Here is a 26,519-nt window from a genome sequence, read left to right as displayed (position 1 = left end):
GTGTTAGACTTATACCTAATTATTTCATTTTTGAAGCTATTTTAAATAGTTTTTTAAAAAATTCATTTCCAAGTGGATATCCCCAGTATGGAGAAATCCAATGGGCTTTTCTGCGTTGACCTTGTATCTTGTGACCTTGTGGAACTCAATCATTATTTATAGGGAATTTTAAAAAAATACATTTCCTGGGGTTTTTTACATGGACAATCATGTCATCTATGTTATTGGAGCAGTTTTATTTCTTCCTTTTTAATGTATGTGTCATTTATTTATGTATTTAGCCTTTTTACATGGACTAAAATTTCAAATACAATTTTTAACAGGAGAGCGAACATTCTTGCCTTGTTCTAGAACTTAGGAAGAAAGGATGCGTTTTTTCAACATTAAGTATGGTTCTGGCTGTAGGTTTTTTGTAGGTATCACTTGTCTGGCTAAGGTTTCCTTCTTGTCCTAGTTTGATACAATACTTATTATGAATGGACATTGAATTTTTTCACGTGCTTTTTTTTTCTACTTCACTTGATATGGTCCTGTGGTTTTTCTTTAGTCTGTTAATAAGGTGGATTTTCTGTCTTCTGGAAGACATGGTGTAGAATTGGTGCCAGTTATTCTGGCACCAATGTCTAGTAGAATTTACCAATGAAACCATGTGGGCCTGGAGGCTTCTGGAAAGTTTTAACTATGAATTCAATTTCTTAGATACAGAGCAATTTAGGTTAGCAATTTTTCTTCCCTGGGGTGAGTTTTGGTAATTTGTATCTTTCAAGAAATTGGTCCATAGCACCTCTCTCTTGAGGCACCTACTTCTAAATACCCTAGGGACCACTCCACATTTCTACACAATTGATTTCCTTTAATGACAGATGAGTGCTTTGTTCCATAATCCACTATAGAGCCAAATAGTTCCCTATGATTAATTTCCTTTCTTGTGTAACTTTTTAATTTTCCTAGAGTTTATTCCCTTTTGCCTCAGTCTGCCGTCTACACAAGCACAATTGTTTCCAGGATCTCTTTCCCAGTCAGTGTTCTGCCAGGGCTTCTTGTCCCTGGAGCCCAGACTCCCCAGGCCTCTCTGCATTCGGCTCCCGCCTTGCTGCTGCCCTCCCTGGGCTCGTGGCCCTGCGGCTTCACAGGGGCTTTGGGAGAGAGTCTCTCTGCTATCCTTAGCTGGAGTCTACATTTTTGAGATCACATGTCTTCCTCTTTCTTTGGCTTACTCCCTTATTTTTTTGAACACATCCTTAGGAAAATGATTTTTAACTCATTATTGCTGGGCTTGTCAAATCACTTGCCTACAGTAGATATCACAGTTTTTGTACATGGAAACTTTAAAGCAGCCAACAGTAGCATCATGATCCCAGGTTGTAGGTAGGGGGGGTCTTCTGTGGCCAAGAAAGTGGCGGCTGAATCCTACAGTTGGGAGCAAGGCCAGAGGAGGAAGTGAGAGGAGGAAAGCTGACCCGCGCTGTCTCCGACTCACTGCCCGCCAGCTCTCCTCCCCGCTGACTTCCCAGAGAAAACCAAGACCTCGCGCTGGAACAGGACTTAAGACTTATTTCTTGGTCTGAGAAAAAAAAATGAACTGAAGGGTGGAAAAACGAAAACAAAAGCTTGCTCCTTCCCGGCCTAGGGTGGCCTGGGAAGTCGCCCCATCAGTGTCAATTTAGCTGCCGATTCGGATCGATTGCCTGGGACTGCCTAGAGTCCAGGTTGAGATGGCTCATCGGTCACTCTAGAGCTTGGCATGAAAGGACACCATGATTGACAGGAGTATCTGCCCTCGTCCTAGCACCAGGAGTGTTCACTAACCCTGAAACAGAGATTTTAATACTAATACATGAAGATGAGCTGTAACAGCAGGGGCTTGTGAATCATTCAGATCTATTGATCTGAAATAAATACCTCTGTCTAAAATGAGGTATTTCATAAAACAGATATTTGGTGCCTACAATGGCCCAGGCACTGGGAACAAAACAGACAGTGATCCTGCTTTGATTTTAAGAGAGCAGCTCTGGATCTGAAGTTGGCAGGCCAGGGGAGCGATTTGAGTTGAGCTCAGCTGGTCTGCTGTGCTAGTCAGGGCCAGACTCAGCTCATCTGGACTGGCCTTGCTCGTTTGTCTGTGGTCAGCTGCCAAGCTAGCTGGGGCTGGTTGGTCTAGGGCAGCTCATCTGGTGCATGCAGGCTCTGCTCCATGAGGCCTCTCATCCTCCAGGAGGCTAGCTGGGGCTTTTCTCATGGTGGTTGTGGTGGTGGTGATGGTGGTCGTAGAGCACCAAGACTGAGCAGAAGCTCGCAGACTTCTTGAGATCCGGCCTTGGAACTGGAGCATGACTTCCACTGCATCCTGTTGGCCAAAGCAAGCGACAAGTCCAGCCCAGATATGAAAGGTGGGAAAACAGACTTCCTTTTCGATTTCAAGTACAACTTTTGAAATCGAGAGAAGACAGCAGAGTCTTCTTGCATATGGTGTTGGCACAGGGAGGAAGATCTGGGGTGGTTTTTGCAAATCCTCCATCATAGTGACCCAGAGACTTACTCCCACAGGCGCCTGTGTTTAGACAAATGGGTGGAATCAGGGCATGGTGGTGATGGGGAGTAAGAAGATCCCCTGGCATCTTCTGCTTTCTCTAGCAGCCTCCACTTCTCCCCGGCACATTCAAGAATGTGATCTATGTCCTGTCAAGGGCAGCCCTGATTGCAGAGGAGAATGGAAGCCCCCTTGCTCCCTTGGGGTCATTTCTGGCCCTGGGGGCATTGGGCAGTGAGTGTAAAGGGCCCGGGCCACACCATGGCCCACTGGGAAAGCAAACATGGCCAGCCAGTTCAGTGGTTTCTTGGGCTAGCCTGGAGTCTTTCAATCAGGAACAGATGTCCTCCCAGGTCTGCTCACCCTGGGGAATCCTATTTGGCACTAGACTTGATTCCAGGTAGGTCAAGCCAGATGCCTTTGAAGCTGCTTGCCTTCCTTTTGGGTACCAGCCCTCCCTCCATATGCTGGCTCAGACCTGCCTCTCAGCCAGCTGTGCCAGGAGTAGTGTCCATTGTTTGGGCACAGCTGTTGACAAAGGCCTAACTGTGCTGGCCACTCTCCCCTGATCCATAGGGGAAAAGGTTTGTGCAGACCTGGGGCTCCAGGGAAGACTCCCGGGGTGGGTTGAACTTTCTTTATCCTTTCAAACTCCCTGTCAGGACTTCCCATGCTCTTCACTAACTGCCTGAAACCTAAAATAAGGACATGACACACATTTTCGTTAAAGAAAAAATAAGCACCCATAATTTGACTGGACCCAAACCCATCCATTTGTACAAGTCTCAAGTACAATTTGTAACTCAAGTAAGTAAAATGTGTATCTCAAGGAAGTAACCATCTCCCCTCCTGTACGTAGGAAAACGTGTTCCTCTCTGGGCACCAGAATCTCTCAAAGGAGGCAGCCTCGATGGGAAGTGAGACCCAAGGAACTCAGCATGGGGCTGGGTTCCTAAGTACTAAGATTGAGACATGACAGTTTTTCGCATCAAAGACCAGAGGCATGGGGGATGTTGGTGGTGACTGGGAGGGAACTGGAAAGTCCCCAGCCACCCTTGGCGCTGCTTTTGCCATCTGGTTGGCCACTGTCTGAGACAATTCCCCCCCTGCTGGAGATCAGTTGCCTCTGGACCTTAGATGGAAGGGGAGGGTGCTGTGAGCCCTGAAGCAGCCCTTCCCCATGCTTATCCCATCTCTGAAGGAGGGGCTGGGGTCAGAGAGCAAGACCAGCAACTGGTTGCATTGCCCAGAAAGCCTTACCCGCCCTCGGGGAGCTGAGAGCATCAGATGAATCCTGGGCTGATTTGAACACCGAGAGAGGACCACTGAGCTCCAAGAGAGGGGTCTCTGCAGTACTAGAAGAAAAAAAAATGCGTCCAGAGAAGAAGAATCAGACTGCAGTATAGAAACATACAAACATGTTAGTATCACCTGAATGGGTCAGTATCACTTCAGGGCTCCTGCAATTTAGGCCTTTTCTCTGATTTCATGACCAAAAGAATCTAACTAGTAAGATAATGTGCTCATCCCACAACTATGTCCTGAGAGGCTAGCACAGGAAAGATGCTGTTCTGGGAGACAGCAGGGCCTGAGGCAGCGTAGCAGGTGGTGAAGATTCCCAGGCCTGGCTCGGTCTTGGCTCAGATCCTTCCTGGTTGACTGATGTGGGGCAAGTTCCTGCCCCTTGTGAATCAGTTTCTTCCTCTGAACAGTGGAGATAATAGACATTCCCATCTCATGGGCTCATAGTTGAAGAAAATGAATCATATTCAAAGACCAGGTCCATCACAAATGCTCAATATGTGACAGGAGACAGAAAGATGCAGCTGGCACAGTCCCCACTGCCACTTAGCTCACCAAGCAGGAAGAGAAAAACCAGACAAATTGGAAAAGTATCAGAGGACCAGCAATTGCCTAAGCAGGGTGCTGCATTGGAGGGTGGCCACGAGGCTACTCCAGGTTAATCAAGCAGGCAGGGGCTATCTAAGGAGAGGACTTCTAAGTTGAAATGGAAAGACAACTCTAGAGGATTCAACTCTAGGGGACTCAACTCTAGAGGACCTGGGGGCAGATTCCCTGGGCAGAGGACCCAGCCAGTGCTAAGGCCCCGAGGTGGATATAGCTCGGGGAGGTTCGTGGTGAGAGGGCCTGGATCCCGCTGGCAGCGTGGGCAAACGGGAAGGGAAGGATCAAATGACAGTGGTGTGCCTGGGCACATTGTCAGGGTCCTGGGCCTTGGAGTCTTTATTCTTGAAGTAACTAACCTGGATGGTGGTGAAGGCTAAATAAAAAGTAGGGTGTGTTTTCCGATTTTCCTACTCTCTCTAGGGGAAAATCCCAAGGGTTTCTGAGTGGGCTGGCAATGGTGCAACAGTAATTATCCTCTCCTGTACCACAGCGGTCCTGTCCCACCTCCCCTCCCTGCATCCTCACTTGCCTTCGTAAAATCTGTATTTCGCAAAGACAGAGGTCAGAGGCGGGACCGCATCACGCGCCTGCCTACACCCCACAACTAGTCTCCTCGCCCCTGAGAATAAAGGGAAGCTCCTCACCATGCAGCTGACAGAATGTATTAGTTTTTCATTGCTGCCTTCTTTGATTCCTTCTTATCTGCTAAACTTTATCTCCCTTCTATATTCATATTGTGTTAAATCCCAAAAGGAAACAGACAAAATGTGCCGCCATTTTTGCTGGTAGGAGGCTATCAGGTTGTGAGATGTGAGGAGAAGGCTCATGTACCAGGCTTGCGTGCCTAGGAGGGGATTGCAGCTTCTGGACGCCATGTGTGTGGACCCCAAGCTCCTCGCTTGGCTTGGGCACAGGGGGCCTCAGAGACTTGCTGAAGATAATACTGAGGCTGTGAAAGGCACAACCCAGTCCACAGGTGCAGGCGGCATCTGGACAAAGGTTAGCTGGGTAGCAAGCAGGTGAAATGGGGAAAATGGGTTTGGGTGGTGAGATGAGCAAGAGATTGTCTGTGGCTCATACTTATGCCATTCCTTCACTCCTCATTCACTCATTCACTCATTTCCTCATTCAGACAAGCATCTAGTGTACACTCAGATCCTATTCTCAGTGTCAACAATTCCAAGTTGTCTACAATTTGTTTTCTGTCCTCAAGAATGCCAAGGGGCCAGGGGAGCGGTGACTGGGAGGGTGACCAAAGGTGGGCACCAAGGCTTTCGAGGGGGTGCTGTGAAGTGAGAGGATGAACGAGGCAGGACTCACGAAGGTTCTCTGTGCACCCCTCTCTAAGGTGAGTCCAGCCATCTTGTCACAACAGGGGCTGGAGAAGGCACGCTGGGTTTTAAATCCTGGATAGGCCACCGTGGGTCAGAGACTTACGCGGCTTCCGCCCCTGTCAAGTGGGTGTTGTAATGGTGCCACGTCCTGGGCTATCACGGGTTCCTGTGTGAAGTGTGGTCACAGTGCCGGCTCTTGGCACCCGCTGTTGTTGTCATCGCTCCCGTGGCTGTTTTAAAAACCAGACTGGAATGGGGCATGGAGCGTAAATGTAGAATTACAGGCAGCCAGCAGGGTTCAAACTCAAAGTACCCTGAGCAACCTGGGGTACAGAGCCCCAAAGGGAGGCTCCAGCTGGAGGGCTGGGGTGGTTAATTTTATGTGTCAATTTAGTTAAGACATGGTTTTCAGGTATTTGCTCAAACACCAGTCCAGATGTTGCTGGGAAGCGATTGTTTAGATACGACTAGCATTTCAATCAGCAGCCTTTGAGAAAAGCAGATTCGCCTCCTAATGTGGGTGGCCCTCATGCAAAAGACTGAGGTCCCCCCAGGAGGGAGTTCTGCCTCCACACTGCCTTCTGCCTTTGACCTTGAGCTGTAGCATCACCTGCAACTGGCCCTGGGTCTCCAGCCTGCTCCTGCCCTGCGGAGGTTGGACTTGCCAGCCCCCACAACTGTGTGACGGTTCCTTAAAATTCCTTAAAATTGGACTTGCCAGCCCCCACAACTGCGTGACAATCCCTTAAAATCTCTCTTTCTCTTTCCATATATTAATAAGTATGTTATATATTACAATATTACATATGTATACGTGTGTGTGTGTGTGTGTGTGTGTGTATAATATATATCTCTTTCGTATTGCTTCTGTTTCTGTAAAGAGTTCTGACTAATCCAAAGGCCTTGGGCAACTCCCCAAGTGAAATTCTCTCACTTCCCTCAGAAGCGCCCACTTTCTTTCCTCGTATATGTGGGTGCTGAGCAGAGGTCTCTGGCACGAAAAGTAGTCGAGGATTTATAACCCGCCTCTGGCTCGGTTGAAAAATAAAAATAAGTTCTGGAGAAAGCACATTCACGAATTCGACATGACTCAGACGCGGAAGGCTCCGAGCCTTGGCCAGCAGGCACACATTTGGCAAGTTGCTCGGTCCTTTCAGAGACCTAAGGCATCAAAACATCTGTGTTCCCATTAGCAAAATGCTGACATGACGCATAGCTGTGGCTTGGGAGAAACCAGCATGGGAGACGGCCCCTCCAAGTCTAGGGGTCATCCGTGGCCATTGGAGGTCTCGGAGCTCTATTGTCACCAAAGAGGCTCTCAAAAGGTGTCACAGTACCAAGACTGCCACTGTGAGGAAGACCATAGAGCCAGGTTACAGGAGAACAGAAGCCCCAAGGACCAGTCCCCATGTTCCCATACACACCCCTAAAGCTTCTCCGTGCCCTCTGGTGCCTTCAGAGCAGGTTCCGGGTGAACCCAAACAGCGTGGGGGTCTGGGTGGGATGGGAGGGGTCAGGCCTGCTGGCAGGGAACTGGGTAAGCCGGGGGACACACACCCATTTTTGGCTGTGTCCACCCCTGGACCAGGAGGTGGGGTCTGGGGGTATGAAATGTCTCTGGAGGCCCAGCAGTCCTGGAAGTGCTGGTTGGTTGTCAGAGGAAGGAAGTCTCGGGATCTCAGGAATCTTCCATGGACCTGCCGGAGTAAACGTTGTGAGAGAAGGGGCTGGAAGGGAGATGGACAAGAATTCCTACAGAAGGGCAGGGGTGGATGGAGCGTTCCATGGGCCTTCTTGCTCCCAAGAGCCTTAAAACCAGCTCCTCCCCTCGCCCAGCTCTCAGCACTGGCCTGCGTCTTCCAGAACCATCCGTGCTGCCTCTACTCCAGCTTGGAAAAACCTGGATGGGGTGACATCTGTTGTTCCTTCTCTAACTGGTTCTCTGCAAACATTGCCATTGGTCTCAAGTTAGATGAAGTACTCACCCCTTTAAAGGGTTTCATAACGGAAACGGTAAACCTTGATATTTTTCTCCTTTTCAAAGATGGAAGAGAATGTCCATCTTTGGACATTCACTGAATGTCTCCTCTTGGTTCCATTTCCAAGAAGTTATTAACGCATAGAAATGGAAACTATTTGTCATTATTTATTGTCGGTGGCATAAGCTGGGCCATGACCGGTTTTGAAGGGATGAAAATTTACACCATTTGAGGGGATTGCTCTAAGAAAAAGATTTAAAACAGGGGCCCCTCAAAAGCCCGGGAAGAGGCCTGGGAAAGTGAGGAGCCAGACATGGCAGCTTCCTCAGCTTCAAGGGGATGGCCTCTGGAACATGCTCTGTCCTTCCTGGGGTGCAGGGACCTCCCCTTGCCACCCTGTCTAGATCTGACCTTCACCCAATCCCATCTTGGTGAGCGGGAGGTGAGTTCTGGAGGGCTGTGCAGAGCCTGGGGCTGCTTTTCACAGTTGGAACCTGGAACCCTGAGATGGGAAAGCCCCGCCCAAAATCCAGGCCTTCACTGGACAGCAGGTGGACAGCCCCTGAGCGTCCGGCCGGCTTCCTGTCCGTCCCACAGCCCCTCACGGCACCCTTGGCCTGTCCTTGGCAAAGACCACGTGTGCATGGAAGGAAATGGCCTGCTCCCATGCATGGCTCAGAGCAGGGGAGGGTGGTGGGTTTGGGAGGGGAATGGCAGACAACTGTGGCTGTGGACAAGGAGGCCCCTGCCCAGACTGAAAAGAGAGTTCACTGAGGAACAGAAGTAGAACTGAGACGCAGAGACAGACGGGTTGCTCTGCTCGTTAACGTGAAAATGATGCCACAGCCAGTGTGGAGGGGAAAGAGCTGACAGAACCTGCATCCTGTGGGGCTGCATGATGACGTCTGTGCAAGGGAGCACCTGTGTCTGACCCGAGACTTGAAACCTAACAAAAAGTTAACAGCGGTTGTCTCTGGTTGTGGGACTTGTTCTTTGTTTGAATGCATTTTTCTGCATTTTGAATTGTTTTGCAGATATTATGCTTTCTTTTTATGATCAAGCAAAATGATACCGCTTTCTCAGCTTGGAAAAATGAGGCACTGGGGTCTCAGGCCCCTCACGTGACCTCATTTGTCCCCATATGCGGGTCTCTCATGGGTGCTTGTCTTGGTATGTAAGGATTCCAGCTTCATCATCTAGCTTTGCAAAGGAGCTCGGTGATGCCTGTGCCTGTGCCTGTGCCGAATCAGGTGACAGATGAGCATGGCATCCAGGATCTTTCCTGTTAGGAGCAGCTGCAGCTCAGACCCTCAAACCTCATGTCAAAGGCACGGATACTCTCTGCTTCTCGGGCTCCCTGGCCCCAACCCCGGCATGCTGGCTTGCCGAGAGCAGCAAAGAGCTTCCTTGTACCACACTCTGTTTCATTAGCCTCACTCCAGAGAGGCTGGGATGGGCCAGAACCTCCTGACATTCCCTCGGCAAGTCAGCCTGCAGCCTTTCGGTCTCCCTCCCCGCCTGGGATGGAGATGCGGCCTTGGTTTGCTTGGTCTTGAAGATGTTTAAGGTTTTTCAGTGGCAGCTGGCAAGCTGGGCACATCTCACCTCCAGTGAGCACCGGGGAGAAAGCAGCTGGCGCCTGTTGCCCACGGAGCAGGAAGTGTCACTGGAAGCAGAGGGCAGTTGTGCCTGGAGCCAGCAGCATTGGGGTTAGAAATACTTGGCTGCCCAGCGGCCCAGTGGAAAACAAGCCCCTGTCCCTCCACACACACTCCCCTGCTTCCTTTACTTCCTGGAGCCCCAGGCCATCACCCCAGGTTCCTGGCAGTATGCTTGCCCTTCCCAGCACAGCCTTTGGCACAGATTTCTCCCAGCTTCAAAACTGAGCCCTCCATGTACCCGGGGCAGTTGCGGCTCCGAGAGCCCTCTTTCAGCTGTCAGGGCCTGGTCAGCTCATCCCGGCTGGATGTGGGCAAGGGCGTCTCCTCCGCCTTCCCTTCACGCTTCCTGCCCCCACTGCCCAGGCGCCCAACCCGAACTTTGCCCAGGAGTTAGAAATCTACTGTAGGGCATTTGGTCTCAGTCCTATCCATCCCTAGTGCAAATTCATCATTAAGATCATTCACCACACAGGAGCCTGTGAGAACAAAGGAGGCAGTCCACTGGGGTGGCTGGCGGGGCTAAGTGGGAGTCAGAGTTCCCCGCCTGGCTCTACTGCTACTAAGCCCCATGATTTGGGGCAAGGTGTTTGCCTTTCAGCCTCCATATCTTTCTCTATGAAATGGAGACAAGCCCCATTTCTCCGCAGGGTTTCTGCCAGCCAGTAGCTGAACTATTCTTTGCTACAGCGAAGAAGCTCTTTGTAGACTGTACACAAATGTAATTGACATGTAAGCCATGAAGTCATCTATAAAAGCAGAGCCCCCCCTTTTTAAGGAAGGGGACGTGGGTGTGGGAAATCAGGTTTGGGTGGGAGGGCTGCACCGTGCTGGGCAGGTATGGGATTGCAGGAGGTTGCTCCCGAGTGCCCCAGGACCTCCGTGGGCGGGACCACAATGGGGGAGAGGAAGGAAAACAAACCAAACTTCTCTTCCGAGCAATTGCGTTTGGGGCTGTGCCTCCTCAGGCCCTGGGTATGGTGGGGGCCCAGGAGCCCCCGGGATTAACGAGTTCCAGGGGCAACTGGGGATTCAACTTTGTCAAAAGCATCCATTCAGTCTGGCCAGTGAGTCATCTGGTGAAATCTCCACGGTGCAGAGGCCTGGCAGCCTCCCTGGGAGAGCGGCAGTGGCTCCGTTCCCATCAAGATGGTGGTGGTGGTTGTGGTTGTGGTGCTTCGCTGCAAGCCACCTTGGCTGTGGGGGCCACACGCCTCCCTGCCGCTTTACTGCCCCACTGTCTTTTAGACAGTTTTTCTTTTCTTTTTTCTTTTTTTTTTTGAGATGGAGTCTTGCTCTGTTGCCCAGGCTGGAGTGCAGTGGCCGGATCTCAGCTCACTGCAAGCTCCGCCTCCCGAGTTTACACCATTCTCCTGCCTCAGCCCCCCGAGTAGCTGGGACTACAGGTGCCCACCACCTCGCCTGGCTAGTTTTTTGTATTTTTTAGTAGAGACAGGGTTTCACCGTGTTAGCCAGGATGGTCTCGATTTCCTGACCTCGTGATCCGCCCGTCTCAGCCTCCCAAAGTGCTGGGATTACAGGCTTGAGCCACCGCGCCCGGCTCCTTTTTTTAAAATTATAAAACCAATACTCAGTAGAAAAAAAATTAAGTATAAAAAATAAAATTAAGGCTGGGCGTGATGGCTCATGCCTGTAATCCTAGCACTTTGGGAGGCTGAGGCAGGCATATCACCTGAGGTCAGGAGTTTGAGACCAGCCTAGACAACATGGCGAAACCCCATCTCCACTAAAAATACAAAAATTAGCGGGGCATGGCGGCGGGCACCTGTAATCTCAGCTACTAGGGAAGCTGAGGCATGAGAATCGCTTGAACCCCGGAGGTGGAGGTTGTAGTGAGTTGAGATTGTGCCACTGCCCTCCAGCCTGGTGACAGAGCGAGACTCCATCTCAAAAACAAACAAACAAACAAAACAAATTAAATAAAACATAATCCATAAGCCTATCCCTAAAGATAACCATCATCATTGTCTTGATGTGTCTCCTGTCTCCTTTACAGGCAGCAGAGTCCAGGCTGTGCTGTTATAACACACAGCCCCCAGTGAATGTGAATGGCCTCAGTAGAGACCTCCTTGCTCCACAAGGCCGAGGTCCCATCTCTCCCCACTTGATTCACCCCTCCTTTACTACTTTTCATGTTCTGGCTCTTTTTCTTAATTAGGCAATTACTTTTTTTTGAGGCAGGGTCTCACTCTGTCACCAAAGCTGAGTGCAGTGGGGCAATCATGACTCACCGCAGCCTCAACCTCCCAGGCTCAAGTGATCTTCCCGCCTACAGGCATGCACCACCATGCCCAATTAATTTTTTATTTTTTGTAGAGACAGGCTCTTAGTCTGTTGCCCAGGGTGGTCTTAAACTCCTGGATGTAAGTGATCCCAAAGTGCCAGGATTACAGGTGTGAGCCACTGCACCCAACCTGTCCTGGTTTTTAAAGGCAATTGAGATTGGAAATATTTAGTTTGGTTTTGTTGTTGTTTTCGAGATAGGGTCTCACTGTTATCCAGGCTGGAGTGCAGTGATGTGATTACAGCTCACTGCAACCTCCCTCCCAGGCTCAGGCAATCCTCCCACCTCAGCCTTCCAAGTAGCTGGCACTACAGGCCTATACCACCGGGCTTGGCTAGTTTTTTTGTTTTTAATTATTTTATTTTATGTATTATTTTGAGACAGAGTCTTGCTCTGTTGCCCAGGCTGGAGTGTAATGTTGCAATCTCGGCTCACTGCAACCTCTGCCTCCCAGGTTCAAGAGATTCTGCTGCCTCAGCCTCCCAAGTACCTGGGATTACAGACACCTGCCACCATGCCCGGCTAATTTTTAAAATATTTTTACTTGAGTCTGAGTTTCACCATGTTGGCCAGGCTGGTTTCGAACTTCTGACCTCACATGATCCGCTCGGCTCAGCCTCCCAAAGTGCTAGGATTACAGGCGTGAATCACCGCACGTGGCTGAATTTTTAAATTTTTTGTAAAGATGAGGTCTCACTATATTGCACAGGTAGGTCTCGAACCTCTGGCCTCAAGCAATCCACCCACCTTGACCACCCAAAGTGCTGGGATTACAGGCATGAGCCACTGCACCCAGCCAGGAAACCTTGAGAATTTTAGCATTAAGTAGAATGCTGGCACCTCAGGAGAGTGGCCATCTGCCATCCAGAAGAAGACCTCACTAGAAACTAACACTGCCGACGCATTGATCTTGGAAGTTTAGCCTTCAGAACTAAACAAGCAAACAGAACGTATGATACTGGGTGCTTCTTTAAGTTAGGTAGCCTTTATCATGATAAGCATGATCCTCCATTTTCTGCCTTTCTATGACTTACAAAAATCATCAGAACTCCACATTGACTTTTATTGAATGTCTCTCTAACTTTAGCCAGTTGTTTTTCCTATTTTCCCTGTTATATGTCTTTAAAGAATAGGAACCACTGGGCATTCCTGTTTTGCCTGTTTTACATGTATTATTGGCCCTTTGCTTTTAGAAATGTCTAAGAGTGACAGAAAGAAAATGTTTGCCAAGGCCCAGGGGTTTCAGAGCATTAACTTAGAGTGAAGAATTAGAGTCTCTCAGAGTGGCAGAGTAGTGATTATAAGGCTCTTCGGGTTCAAATAACTGTTCATCCACCCGGTCATTTAGTCATCCGTCCTGCCTGCATTTTGTTTTTGTCAAGGGGTGAACTGGGGCTACCATACATGTGCTTGGGGCTGTCCAGCGGCAGGTCACTTTCACGTTGCCTTTAGTGAGCCTCAAACGCGGTTTGGACCCTGTGGCTTTGGTGATTTCGGAAGCTCAGACGAGCATGTGAGACTGAGTCAGTCTCAATGGGTGGTGGTGGTGATGTCTTCTCTCCGCAGAACTGTCTCAGCAAACAGCAGCTCCTCTCGGCCATCCGCCAGCTGCAGCAGCTGCTGAAAGGCCAGGAGACACGCTTCGCCGAGGGCATCCGCCACATGAAGAGCCGGCTGGCCGCGCTGCAGAACTCCGTGAGCAGGGTGGCCCCAGATGCCCCTCCAGGTGGGTGTCCACGTCAGCACTGCTGGGGTGGCAGGGCAGCACTCAAGCGCTCGGCTGGAGATGCTGCCAGCCGCAGGCCCCTGCGCCACGCCTCACCCTTCCCCCCTCACCTTTCATCTTCCATCTGTGGCCCCCACTTTGTTTTTTTCTGAGACGGAGTCTTGCTCTGTCGCCCAGGCTGGAGTGCAGCGGCACAATCTCCGCTCACTGCAAGCTCCGCCTCCCGGGTTCACGCCATTCTCTTGCCTCAGCCTCCTGAGTAGCTGGGACTACAGGCGCCCGCCACCATGCCCGGCTAATTTTTTTGTATTTTTAGTAGAGACAGGGTTTCACTGTGTTAGCCAGAATGGTCTTGATCTCTTGACCTCGTGATCCGCCTGCCTCAGCCTCCCAAAGTGCTGGGATTACAGCCACTGCGCCTGGCCAATCTGTGGCCCATTTTTAACCCTGGTTGGTGGCAGTGGGGGTGGGGTGAGTACATTAGAAAGGCAGCTGCCCTCTTTCTTCTCCCTCAGCCTGCATGTCACCCCTTTTCCTCTTAAGCCTTTTCATTCTGGCCTTAACAACTATCATGTCGTCGTACTGACCAAACTGTTGCGAGGCTCCACTTTTAGATCAAGGCACTGCTTTTTCCTTCCCCATCCACAAGTTGGATCCAGTTTTGGTTTTGTTTTCATTTTTGATTTTACTTTTATATACTTTTTTAGAGCAGTTTTTAAGTTCATAGCAGAGTTGAGTGGAAAGCACCGAGTTCCTCCACACCCTCTGTGCGTGCACACACATGCATCCCCGGCCCGCACCAGTGCGATACACTGGTTCCAGTCCATGAACAAGGTTGGCTCCAGTGCTTCAGGCGTGAAAGTGCACCCTCCAGGGAGTCCCCGTCAGTACCAGGGCGGTTGGGAGGGAAGGGCCGCTGAGGACAAGCTCCACTTGTCTGGTGAGGCTACAGTGGGCACCCCAGATTCCCTCCCATGAGGGCAGGACTCTGACAGACACAGGGGCACTTTTTCCTGCTTGTACCTTAACAGCTGTCACACCGCCAAGGCCCAGAGATGGGCGGCTGGTTTTCCTCTGGTCTCTTAGGGTGCTGGGGGGCAGGGGGCAGCCATCATGTTCGTTTGAAGTCAGGAGCTTGTGGAATATCTGACATCATTTACTCACTGCAGACACATTTATCAAGGGCTGTCTTTGTTGAGTGAGTTGAAGTTTCCTGGGGAAGGCGTTGGATTTCGTACCTTCTCGGAGATGATGGTGGCAAATCCAGCTCTCAACGGTACAGAGTCCGTTCCTGTTTTCCTTGGCGCCACAGCTGCAGAAATAACCACCAGCCAAGCCTCACACTTCCCAAGGCACTGTGAGGCCTGAGCCCTCCCTGGGGCTTCACACACCCCAACTCCACGGGGCAGGCAGGGTATCTTTCCTTCCTGCTCCAGATGGGGAAACTGAGGCCAAGCAAGACAAGTAAGCTAACGGTCAGAGGTCCCTGATCTAGTGATTTTTTTTTTTTCTTGCTCAAGGCTTGACTCCACAAAGCCTTCCTTGTTTTCATGGGGTCAGAGCTGCCTGCGGTCCCTGGGAGTTTCAGTGGAGCCCACAGGGAATGTCATACAATTCCCCTGACCATGTGAGAGGCCCCTGCCCACTAGACAAATGGAAAGGCAGCTATTATTATATTATTCATCCTCCTTCCCAAGATTCAGGGTCTTTCATCTCTGAAATGTACAACATTTTTTAAAGTGACAAATTCTCTTTTTAAAAAATTGCCATCATGTATCGTATCTCTAAGTGTGTGGGGGACACCGTGATGGGTACTTTATGTGTGCAGAGGCTGATCCTGCAGAGCACAGGCAGCTGTCACGATCCCTTTTCAGGGTGGGGTGGGGATTTGGCCTGCACCTGGAGGAAAGCCAGACACCTGCCCAGATCAAATGGCACATAGTGGGAAAATTACTTTATTGCTTTTTGAAAGAGAGACAAGGTCTCGCTCCGTCACCCAGGCTGGAGAGCAGTGGAGTGATCCTAGTTCATTGCAGCCTCCCAGGCTCAAGTGATCCTCTCACCTCAGCCTCCTAAGTAGCTAGGACTACAGGTGCACACCACTGCACCTGATTGTTAAAATTTTTGTAAAGATGGGGTCTCACTATGTTGCTCAAGCTGGTCTTGAACTCCCTGGCTCAAGTGATCCTCCAGCCTCAGCTTCCCGAAGTGCTGGGATTACAGGCAGGTGCTCTGTGCCAGGCCTCTTTTGCCTTTGTTTGTTTGTTTGTTTGATTGTAAGGGAATTTGCTGCGAGTCAGGAAGAATAATTTCTAGTTCTGGAGAATTCCTGTTCTTCCGTTCTGGCTTGCATATGAAGTATCTCCCTCCTATTTTCCTAGTTTTTCTTTCCTGGGTGCATCGTCACAACCCATCCGCTTCAGGGCTCTTTCAGAGCAGCCTCAGCGGATTCATGTTCCCACGTTGCTGAGACTGCTTCCCTGTGGATCCCACTCCTTACATGCTAACTTAACCTCGGAAGGCACAGGGAGCTTCACTGTGGCTCTGCACGCTCAGTAGGATGTGCTTCTCGTGAACAGAATAAACCAAAGGACACGTTCTCCTCCTGTCACTGCAGAAGGGCCTTCGGCTCCTGTTTGGGATGTGACTACAAATTGAGTTTTAATTAATTTGTATCCATTCATCCACGCCATTCACATTTATTGAGCATCTACTAAGTGCCGGATACTGTTCAATCTCTTCAGGTATGATGTATTTGTGAGTTGTAGGTAGTTTTCCTTTGTTGAGGTTTTTAAAGATTTTTCATCCCCAAAGAGACCCTACTGTTCTCCCCCAATGCATTTTAAAACGCTTTAACACAATAAAGTACTAGCTTTTTTTTTTTTTAAATAAAAAACAAACAAACTATAAAGTAATTTATTTCAGAGGCTGAGGCAGCACCCCGGGAGCAGCCAAGTCCTGGGACATGAGCTCTCACTCTCGTCCTTCTCACAAGGTTGTTACCACTGGGGACCAACTTGGAGCTTTACTCAAGGAAAGCGATGCAGCAATGGGCAGATAGTCCCCAATCACCAAAGGGCACCGAGCACCCTCGGAGGGTCCGGCACCTCCCTCCTCCCCAGCTCAGGCTGCCATGGCTGCTCCTTGAAGGATCCCAGGTTGTGTCCGGCCCAGGTGGGATTTCAGGCAGAGCTACAGCATCCTGCCAGCTGCCCTCCCAGACAGGGAGGCCCATTACACTCCTTAGTGGCCTCAGGTCCAGGACACCCCTGATCAGTGCATCCTCATGGGGGATGCTCAGTGACTCTGTCACTTGCTTTGACCTGCACAGCTGAAGCAACAGTTCTGTTTTTGTCTGTTTAAAATACGAACATGGCAAATGACACTTGGAATTTACCTGAAATGCATTTTAGAAGTGGCTCTGAATTTCCATCTGAACTGAATCCAAATCCAAGCCATCCTCACATTGGGCATTCGCTCTTCACCCATGCATGATGCTCTGTTGCAAAAAGAAGAGGAACAGGCTAGCTTCACCCCGTCTCTCTCCAGCCACGTCAGTCCTTCGGGAAATCTTCACAGAGCAGCCAGGATTCAAACCATGTCCTTCACGCCCAGCTGCTACCCTGGCCTTAGCTTCCCTCCCCTTCCTCTTGTTTGGGCGCTTCGTGGTCAAACCGCAGCAGGTGCTGGGAGTCAGGCTGCTTTGTGCCTGGGCTCAAACCTCCAGTGGCCCGATCTCACACAGAGAACAAGTTGCATGGCCTTTTTGTTTTCTTTCCAATGCCCCGTGTAACTCTGAGCCGTCTTGTTCCTGTTGCCTGACTCATGTCTAACTACTTTCCACCTCGTCCACTCTACTCCAGCCCTGTCGGCTCCTTGACATTCCTCAGACCTGCCAGGCACACCCCCACCTCAGGATGTTTGACCAGCTGTCGTCCCTCCACCCTCCCCAGACATCTGCCTGGCTGTGCCTTCACCTTCAACTCGTTCTGGTGAGGCCTGCCCTGACCACTGTATTGAAAATGATGCCCTGTCTCTGGCATCTCCAACACCATTCCCTGCTTTCATTTTCTACATGGCCCCACACTCCGCCATTGCTTATTATCTCCCCTGCTAGAAGGTGGGCTTCCTGAGGGTTGGGTTTTGTCTATTTTGTTCACGGATATAGCCCAAGTGCCTACTCTAGTGCCCGGCATATAGTAAAGATGCAATAAATAAGGCTCCATTCATTCATTTGTTCAAGAATGACTTATTGAGCATTCACTGTGTGCCAGGCAATGGGCTGGTGCTGGGGATACACAGGAACATAGGCCAGATGCATTCTGATGGAGAGGACTGACAACACATCTAGAAAGAAACAAGTCAATAAGAAAATGTGGATGGTTACAAATACTGAGAAGAGAGCAGAGTGAGCGCCTGGGGAAGAGTGTCTGGGGAGGTCTGGGTTAGACACGGTGGCCAGGGAACACACGGGGAGGTGGTGGCATATGAGTGGAGACCTGGAGAGTGAGAAGGAGCCAGTTGTGGAAGCTCTGAGGAAAGAACATTCCAGGCAGAGAGAAGAGCAAAATCCCAGGCCTGGAGCTGGGGCTGAGCCTGGCCTGTTCAGGAGACCTAAAGAAACCCAGTGGGGTTGGAGCTCCAGAAAATCAGAGTGAGTAGGTGGCAGTGATGAGGCGGATCCTTGCAGGGCGGGCTTCCCATGCTTCCAGGCCTTGCACACAGCACTTAGTGTCTCTGAGCCCCAGTCTCGTCACCTTTTGCTAAGCAGCCATCGTACCACCCATCCCCAAGAGAGCTTTGAGGACTTGATGAGACGCAGCATGCAGAATGACCAGCACGGTGCACAGTCTGCAGCAGGCATGCAACAGAGGGCACTTCAAGATGGGAAGTCCTGTAACTCAGTAATGTCTAAGGGCTGTGGTCCAGGACGAGGAGTGCGTAATCCTTCCATCTCTCCTTACAGTTTCCTGCCCGGCTCTGAATGCCCCCGCAGATGGCAGAAAGTTTGGAAGCAAGTACTTAGTGGATCATGAAGTCCATTTTGCCTGCAACCCTGGGTTCCGGCTGGTCGGGCCCAGCAGCGTGGTGTGTCTTCCCAATGGCACCTGGACAGGGGAGCAGCCCCGCTGTAGAGGTACCGTCTCTCCTTCCCATCCCACTGCGCTGGACCCATCAGAGCATAGCAAGGGTTTGCTTCATAGAAAGGGCCATTGCTTGGAATATTTTCTGCTTGGTTCTTTAATCATTCCTCAACCACAGAACAGCAGCCAATGTGCCCGATCACTCACCTCCATGCCGGGTTGGCGCTGGTATCTATCTGTAGGAGCTCACTGTATCTTCATAATAATTTAGTCTTGTTTGGCATATGGCGAAACTGAGGCACACAGGGGTTAAAGAACTTGCCCAAGGTTACACAGCTGGGGGTGGGGGGCACTATTAAGATGCTTCACACTTGGACACTCTGACCCCAGAGTCTGCGCTCCTTCACACCACTCTCTGCTTTGGATACCAGTGACTGGTTCTTATCAATGTGAGGGCAAGAAGCTGCCCATGGGTTGGGGAAGGGACCAGAGGAAGACACTGCAGGACAATGCTCCTGTGGCTGCTCCGTTCTGGGCCTGCAGTCTGTCTGTGAGGCTGCTGGTATCCTCTGGAGCTGAGGGCACTCCTCAGGTGTCCTTTCTGTCTGCACCGGGACTTGGTATCAACAGGCTCCAGGAGAGTCCACTGTGAGGGGGAGGCATGAAAAAGCTTCTGTCCGTGCTAGGTTTAAAAACAGCACTTTTTTGATATAGAGGAAAATCAGCCTTGGCACAAAAAATCTGTTGGCTTTTCAAAAACCCATGGTCAAAAAAATCTTGGCCACCAGTCACCAGTCGCCAGTCATTTTCAGAGCAAGGTTCGTGGGACATCTGCTGAGGCAGAATGTCCAGGGTTCTAGCCAAAGAGTTGAAGGAGCAACACGGACATTATATAAACAAGAGGATTGCGAAGAGCAGAGTAGAGAGAGGACTTTGTTTTTGTTTTTGTTTTTGTTTGAGACGGAGTCTCGCTCTGTTGCTCAGGGTGGAGGGCAGTGGCGTAATCTCAGCTCACTGCAACCTCCGCCTCCCAGGTTCCAGCGATTCTCCTGCCTCAGCCTTCTGAGTAGCTGGGACTACAGGTGCCTACCACCACGTTCAGCTAACTTTTGTATTTTTCGTAGAAAAGGGATTTCACCATGTTGGCCAGGCTGGTCTCGAACTCCTGGCCTCAAGTGATCCGCCCGCCTCGGCCTCCCAAAGTGCTGGGATTACAGGTGTGATCCACCGCACTTGGCCAAGAGAGGACTTTGGATGCTTAAATTACTTGAAAATATAGAAGGACTCCAGAAAGCATGCCATCCCTAAAGATGAGGAAGGATTGCCATGAGCAGCTCAGGGCAACCAGAACCACATTTACAATTTAGGCTTCTCTTTCCTGACCTCTGGAAAGAGTGATGATGGTTCAAAGGTTGATGACCAGCTCTCAGACCCACCTAGGAACCAGCCAGGAAATACAAGTCATGTAACATGCAAACAAAACAGCGGAAATGCCAATATCTGGTATTTACTTACTTGACTCTGAAAGATCTCAAGCCAGGTTAAGCACCTCCTGGGTGATAAGCCATGGAAGGGGAGGTGGGTACACACAGATATTTCATTTTTATTGCTTTGGGTGTCAGTATTTTTAACTTACAGATTGAGTTACACATCCCGGTTGGTTTCCTTTTCGGTCTCCTCAGCACTTTCGGGACCCATCTGCATTGCCACGTGCAGTCTGCTCCAGTGCTTCTGATAGCTGTCTCGTCCTCTCTGGGGTGCATCGTCCTCTCTGGGGTGCACCCTTGCATCTGATCTGTCCACCCCCTGCCATGGACACCTGATCGCAGTCAACTCCTGGCCACCACAAACAATGCCAACAAGGTCTTCTTATCCCCCGATACTGTCTCTGGGTTGTGTATCTGTGGCTGGAGGGGCCTACTGGCTTCAGGCTCGCTTTGAACTGAGCACTGCCTGCCCCCGGCAGAAGGGCTGCACCTGCCCATGTGCCCCCAAGCGGTGCTGCAAGTGAAAGCACATCTTACTTATGTGTGTGCTGTTTTTTCTTGCTTGCTCAGGTATTATCCAAATATTCTGTCCTCAATGGCGACATACCACAATGCACATCATGTGATTAAAACCAAAAGATGAGTTCGTCAGAGAAGATAGCAGAAAGGCCTTTTTAGGCAGGTACATGCAAAACACTGGAGGCCCAGGAACATCGTCTTAAGAAGTGACTCAAGCAAAGGAACACGTAGTTACTTGACAAAGGTGGAGACCCAAAGCCCTCCCCACAGTCCATCTCCATCCTAGCGACTGGCCAAGAATACCTTCCTAGAGGCTCCTGGGGGTGTCCGCCAGCTTCCTTCTTGACCTTGGGTGCTTAGTTATGCCTCTGCACCTCCCTCGCTGCAGCAGGACCCCCTCAGTGGAAAAGAGGGTTCTGCCGCGTCGTGACTTGTACCGTGATCTCAAACATTCAAGTGCTCCTGAGTCACCCAGGAAGCTCATAAAAGACAGATTCTGAGGTCTCAAAAGACCTACCAAGTCAGGACCTTTATAGATGAGACCCAAGACATCTGCATTTTTCATATGTTCCCTAAGTTATACTGCTGTTAACAGTACCACTTGATTTGTTCTTGCAAATGCCAGAAGCAGAAAATATATTGAAAATGTTGAAGTGCTGATGCATTTTGGGCCCAAATCAGTCAGGATGACTGCCAGCCACAGGCAGAACAGTAGACTGTGCGTGTGTCATCTCTGTCCGGGGAAGACACCTGTTATGCTCACTGCTACTTGCCCTGATGTTTTGGGAAGGCCAACCCAACTCTTACAAAGATCAGAGCCCCCAGCCCTGCTGGGCAGATTTCCCTTTCTTGAGATGTAGAGGGCAGACTTTGCCGGGAGGACCACGGTGCAAGGCAGACGGTCCCACTTGCCAGGCGGCCAGCAAGCCTACTGACCTTTCCCATGGTCCTGAGTCTTGCCCTTGGATGTACCAGCCCATTCCAGATGCACCTTGTGCTTGTCTCTTATCTCCCCATAGCCTCCTGCATAGCCGTTTTTCCTTCTTCCCTGACCTCCACACCAAAGAGCTGCGTGGTGCAGCCCAGCTTGGGGATGTCTACTCGGGCGGCATGTGCTATCGAAAACTTGGGAAGGACTGACCCAGGGAACAAGGTGGTGGCCTGTCCAGGATGAGATCTTAGATGGAGATTTTTCTTCTCCTGAAGCATAGATGGGGCCTGGGCATTGAACCCATGGTGGTGATTGGACAAAAATACTCATGTGTTGCAATCAAGCTGCTCCAGCAGCTACTGGCCACGGCCCCTCCTAAGTGAGTAGACGGTGCCTGTGCCGACACTTCTGTTCTCAGTAGGAACTGATGTGATTCATGGATGTTGTCTCCAGCAAGAGCCTCAAAGCGGTGCCAGCCAAACCTGCCAGGAGGGAGAAATAGTGCTCCTGACTGCTGTTTGATGACCAATTGTGACAGTATTAAGGGTGTGGACGGGACACAGGCTGGAACTCAACAGTCTAGTGACCAAACCTAGAAACTTACCAGCAACCACTGAGCACACCCACTGCATGTTCCAAACCACTGGTCGTGTGGTCGCCATGTGTTATGACCCCAGTGGGGGCATAATCTTCTTAATTACAGAGAATTCGTTTCAATGCCCAAAATATCAGTGCCAGTGACAAATTTGGCAGTGCTGTCATAATTGTCCCTCACTCCAACCCTCGTCAGCTGCTTGGAAAGACAGTGATGAACCCAACTTGGCAGGGAAGGAAATTACACACAATCACGCCATTAAACAACAGCAGGCAGGCCAGGAGCGGTGGCTCACACCTGTAATCCCAGCACTCTGTGAGGCCGAGGCGGCAGATCACCTGAGGTCAGGAGTTCAAGACCAGCCTGGCCAACATGGCGAAACCCCATCTCTACTAAAAAATACAAAAATTAGCTAGGCATGGTGGTGGGCACCTGTAATCCCAGCTACTCGGGAGGCTGAGGCAGGAGAATTGCTTGAACCCGGGAGGCAGAAGTTGCAGTGAGCCGAAATCACACCACTGCACTCCAGCCTGGGCGACACAGCAAGACTCCGTCTCGGGAGAAAAAAAAAAACAGCAGGCAGAGGTGGACTCCAGAACTCCAAAGTGGAAAACAGCCACTTGGCTTTCTCCATTTCTCCATTATTTTCATTGTTTCCTCCTTCTTTCTCTGAAGGCCATGTTTTTAAGATGTAAAGCTTTCTGAATTGGGAATCACAGCTGAAGATCTTGTGCCTTTGACAATGTGGGTAACCAAAGAAACAAATTTAAGAGATATAAATACCGTTGTCACTTATCATCATGCTGGTGAAAAGGAATCTTTGTCAGTCGTCCCCATCCTTTATTTTTAACCTTCATTATTTTATTCAACCAATTTGTACTGAGAACCAGCCATGCACAAAGCACTGTGCCAGATGCCAGGGACTCAATGCCGAATCCCACAGACACCACCCCAGCCTCTGGGGTGCACAGGCTAAGAGGAGGCAAAGCAAAGCAGGTAGCCACACACCAAGGGAAGCGAGCTGACGTTTGTGGTGAGGGCCACATATGACCTAACAAGGGACAGAGTCAACAGCATGGGGCAAGGAGCAGTTGAGGTCCTCTGAGCAGGGGACAATGACACTGAGATGAAAGGAGGAACGGGATCTAGCCAGGCAAAGAGCAGGTGGTTGGGCAGCACAGGGCAGACACTGTTTTAAGAAAAGGAAGGAGGGACCAGGCGCGGTGGCTCACACCTGTAATCCCAGCACTTTGGGAGGCTGAAGAGGGTGGATCACGTGAGGTCAGGGGTTCGAGACCAGCCTGGCCAACATGGTGAAACCCATCTCTACTAAAAATACAAAAAGTTATCTGGGCTTGGTGGCAGGCACCTGTAATCTCAGCTACTCAGGAGGCTGAAGCAGGAGAATCGCTTGAACCTGGGAGGCGGAGATTGCGGCGAGCTGAGATTGCGCCATTGCACTCCAGCCTGGGTGACAAGAGCAAAACTCCATCTCAAAAAAACAAAAAACAAAAAACAAATAAAAAAAACAATAAAGAAAAGAAAAGAAAAGGTGACTGGATCAGCTGAGGTCAGGAGTTTGAGACCAGCCTGGCCAACTTGGCAAAACCTTGTCTGTACTAAAAATACAAAAATTAGCCGGGTGTGGTGGCATGTGCCTGTAATCCCAGCTACTCTGGAGGCTGAGCCGGGAGAATCACTTGAACCCCAGGGGGCAGAGAATGCAGTGAGTCGAGATCATGCCACTGCACTCCAGCCTGGGTGAGAGAGTGAGACCCTGTCTCAAAAGTAAAAAAAAAAAAAAAAGAAAAGAAAAGAAAAGAAAAGGAAGGAGCATGAGCAAAGACCCCCAGGGAAGGGAAGAATTTGGCACATTTGAGGAAATGAAAAACCAAATTATGGAACCTTGTTGCTGGAGATTATATGAGCTGAGAGTGAGCCAGGCGAGGTGGAGAGACGTGCGGGCCAGCACTGTAGTCATGGACGGTGCAGGTGATGGGATTTTAGTTCTAAGCCAAATAAACAGGGTTAAGACAAGTGTCACTGCTGCATAGAGAATGCATTAGGAGATGACAAGAATGGAAGCTGGGAAGACACATAGGTGGCTATTGTAGAAGTCCAGGGGAGAGGTTGTGGCAGTGGAGATTCTAGGTATTTTTAGAGACGGAACTGATGGAATTTGCTGCTGTGAGCCAGGAGGAGAAATCAAGGTTCCCAGACTCAGGCTTGGATGACGGCATGCAGGGTATCATTTACAGAGATAATGAAGACTGAGTGATGGATGTGGTTTGTTTTTAAGCAACTCGTGTGTGGGTCATTGATCAGAATTCCATTTTGGACATATTAAGTTAAAATGGCTGTGCGACAGACACCCTAGTGGATATCCATTCATTCCACCCTAGATGGGTAGACATCGTCTGGAGCTCAAGGCAGCAGAAGGGTTGGAGATACCCAGTTGGGAATTATTAGCATAAGATAGTACTGAAATCCCATGGGCATTGGTAGGAGGACCTGCAAGGAGAGGGTGGAGACAGAAATGTAACTCAGGCAGAGATCTGCAGGGCACCGAGAAGCCAAATGGAGAAGGAGGAGGGCGAAAGGAGACACGAAGGGCCCGGAGAGGCAGACTTCAGGGAGGTTGTGGAAAGCAGGGCCAGTGGCACTGGATGGAGTGTTTGGAAGGGCATTTTGCAGTGAAAAGGGAGCAGAGCTTCAGTCCATCTCTTCTTCTGTATCATGAGGCCTTTCCCGAGACCTTTAAAAAAAGGATTTGGATAGAAAGAGCTGCCTTTTAAATATATAGTAGCCACTCAATAAATAGTTACCGAGTAACTGACTGGCTGGATGATTTACTAAATGATTAAATGAATGAAAAAAGATGAATTTCCTTCTAGTCTTTTATCTAAGCACATACATCCAAGTCGCACATATTTAGTATCATCTGTGTATAGATATTAACATGAGCAATTCTCCATTACCTCTTCATATTAACGTGAGCAACTCTCCATTACCTCTTCTTTCTAAACCTAACTCTTTATGATTAGGAAACACTTCCTCGTAAGGGCTATTCTAGGCCTTATTGAATGACCTCTCTATTGTTTCCAGGTTTTCTTTTTTTTTTTCCTGAGATGGAGGCTCGCTCTGTCGCCCAGGCTGGAGTGCAGTCGCCAGATCTCAGCTCACTACAAGCTCCGCCTCCCGGGTTTACACCATTCTCCTGCCTCAGCCTCCCAAGTAGCTGGGACTACATTAGCTGGGACTACAGGTGCCTGCCACCTCGTCCGGCTAGTTTTTTGCATTTTTTAGTAGCGACAGGGTATCACCGTGTTAGCCAGGATGGTCTTGATCTCCTGACCTCGTGATCCGCCCGTCTCAGCCTCCCAAAGTGCTGGGATTCCAGGCTTGAGCCACCGCACCCGGCCGTTTCCAGGTTTTCATAATTACAAATAATGCCAAGTTAAGCATCTTAAAATATTTTTACACTATGGAAAGCTTCAAACACACCAAACTACAGAGAATAGTAGAATGAACTTAGGTACCTAAAATCCAGTGATTAACACAGCAAATTCCTTAATATCATCAATATCTAATTAGAGTAAAAATTCCCCCAATTGTCTCACACTTTTTAACACTTTCTTTGAGTCAGGGTCCAAATCAGTTTTATAACTTAGAATTGGTTGATAACGTCTCTTGTGCCTCAGCGAGTGTCACTGACATCCTCATTCTGATGTCTTTCTAGTTAGAGCAATTTCCTGAGTTTTCCCACTTTCAAAGTGTGCAGCTTTTTTACTGGTTGTTAGTTTCATTGGACATAAAACACCTATCTCACATTTTTCTATTCTTGTGTATCTTAAATATGTCACTCTGTGTCGTCTGTTTTAAACTGATGCTGTTGTGCTATTATATTGGTCTTTTTGCCTGAACACCCCCAAAATATTTATTTTTTTCTTTAAAATTCAGTCATTTGATTAGGATCTGCCTCAGTGCCAGTCTTTCTGGGTCAGTTTTCTCAGGTATAGAATTCACTTTTTCTTTTTCTTTTTTTTTTTGAGGCGGAGTCTCACTCTGTCGCCCAGGCTGGAGTGCAGTGGCACCATCTTGGCTCATGCAACCTCTGCCTCCTGGGTTCAAGCGATTCTCCTGCCTCAGCCTCCCATCTGGCTGGGACTACAGGTGCCCACCACCATGCCTGGCTAATTTTTTGTATTTTTAGTAGAGATGAGGTTTTGCCATGCTGGCCAGGCTGGTCTTGAACTCCTGAGCTCAAGTGATCCACCTGCCTCAACCTCCCAAAATGCTGGGATTACAGGTGTGAGCCACCGCACCTGGCCCTAAGTTCATCTTTTCAATAGGAAGTTTCAGTTGCTGGAACAGCCTGCCCCCATAGGAACCTCCAAAATTTTCCAGGGCAAAGTCTTAATATTAAGGAGACTTTAAGGGGAGGAGACTCCAAACTGGGCGCA

General features: G+C 49.7%; 1 protein-coding gene across 4 annotated transcripts in view; it reads left to right on the top strand.

Moving 5' to 3' along the window:
• The window catches only part of LOC105471798 (fibulin 7), a 109,458-nt gene that overhangs the window by 6,972 nt on the left and 75,967 nt on the right, over positions 1 to 26,519 (top strand). For all 4 annotated transcript variants that reach the window (XM_071077096.1, XM_071077095.1, XM_071077094.1 and 1 more), the window contains exons 2-3: positions 13,281 to 13,440; positions 18,407 to 18,577. In XM_071077096.1, the coding sequence (XP_070933197.1) occupies positions 13,281 to 13,440; positions 18,407 to 18,577 (331 nt within the window). The remainder of the gene's footprint in view (positions 1 to 13,280; positions 13,441 to 18,406; positions 18,578 to 26,519) is intronic.

This window comes from Macaca nemestrina, chromosome 13 (genome assembly GCF_043159975.1).
Source record: "Macaca nemestrina isolate mMacNem1 chromosome 13, mMacNem.hap1, whole genome shotgun sequence".
NCBI classification, from domain to species: Eukaryota; Metazoa; Chordata; class Mammalia; order Primates; family Cercopithecidae; genus Macaca; species Macaca nemestrina.
Note: the sequence above shows the minus strand (reverse complement) of the source record. Positions and strands in the feature narration are given on the sequence as shown.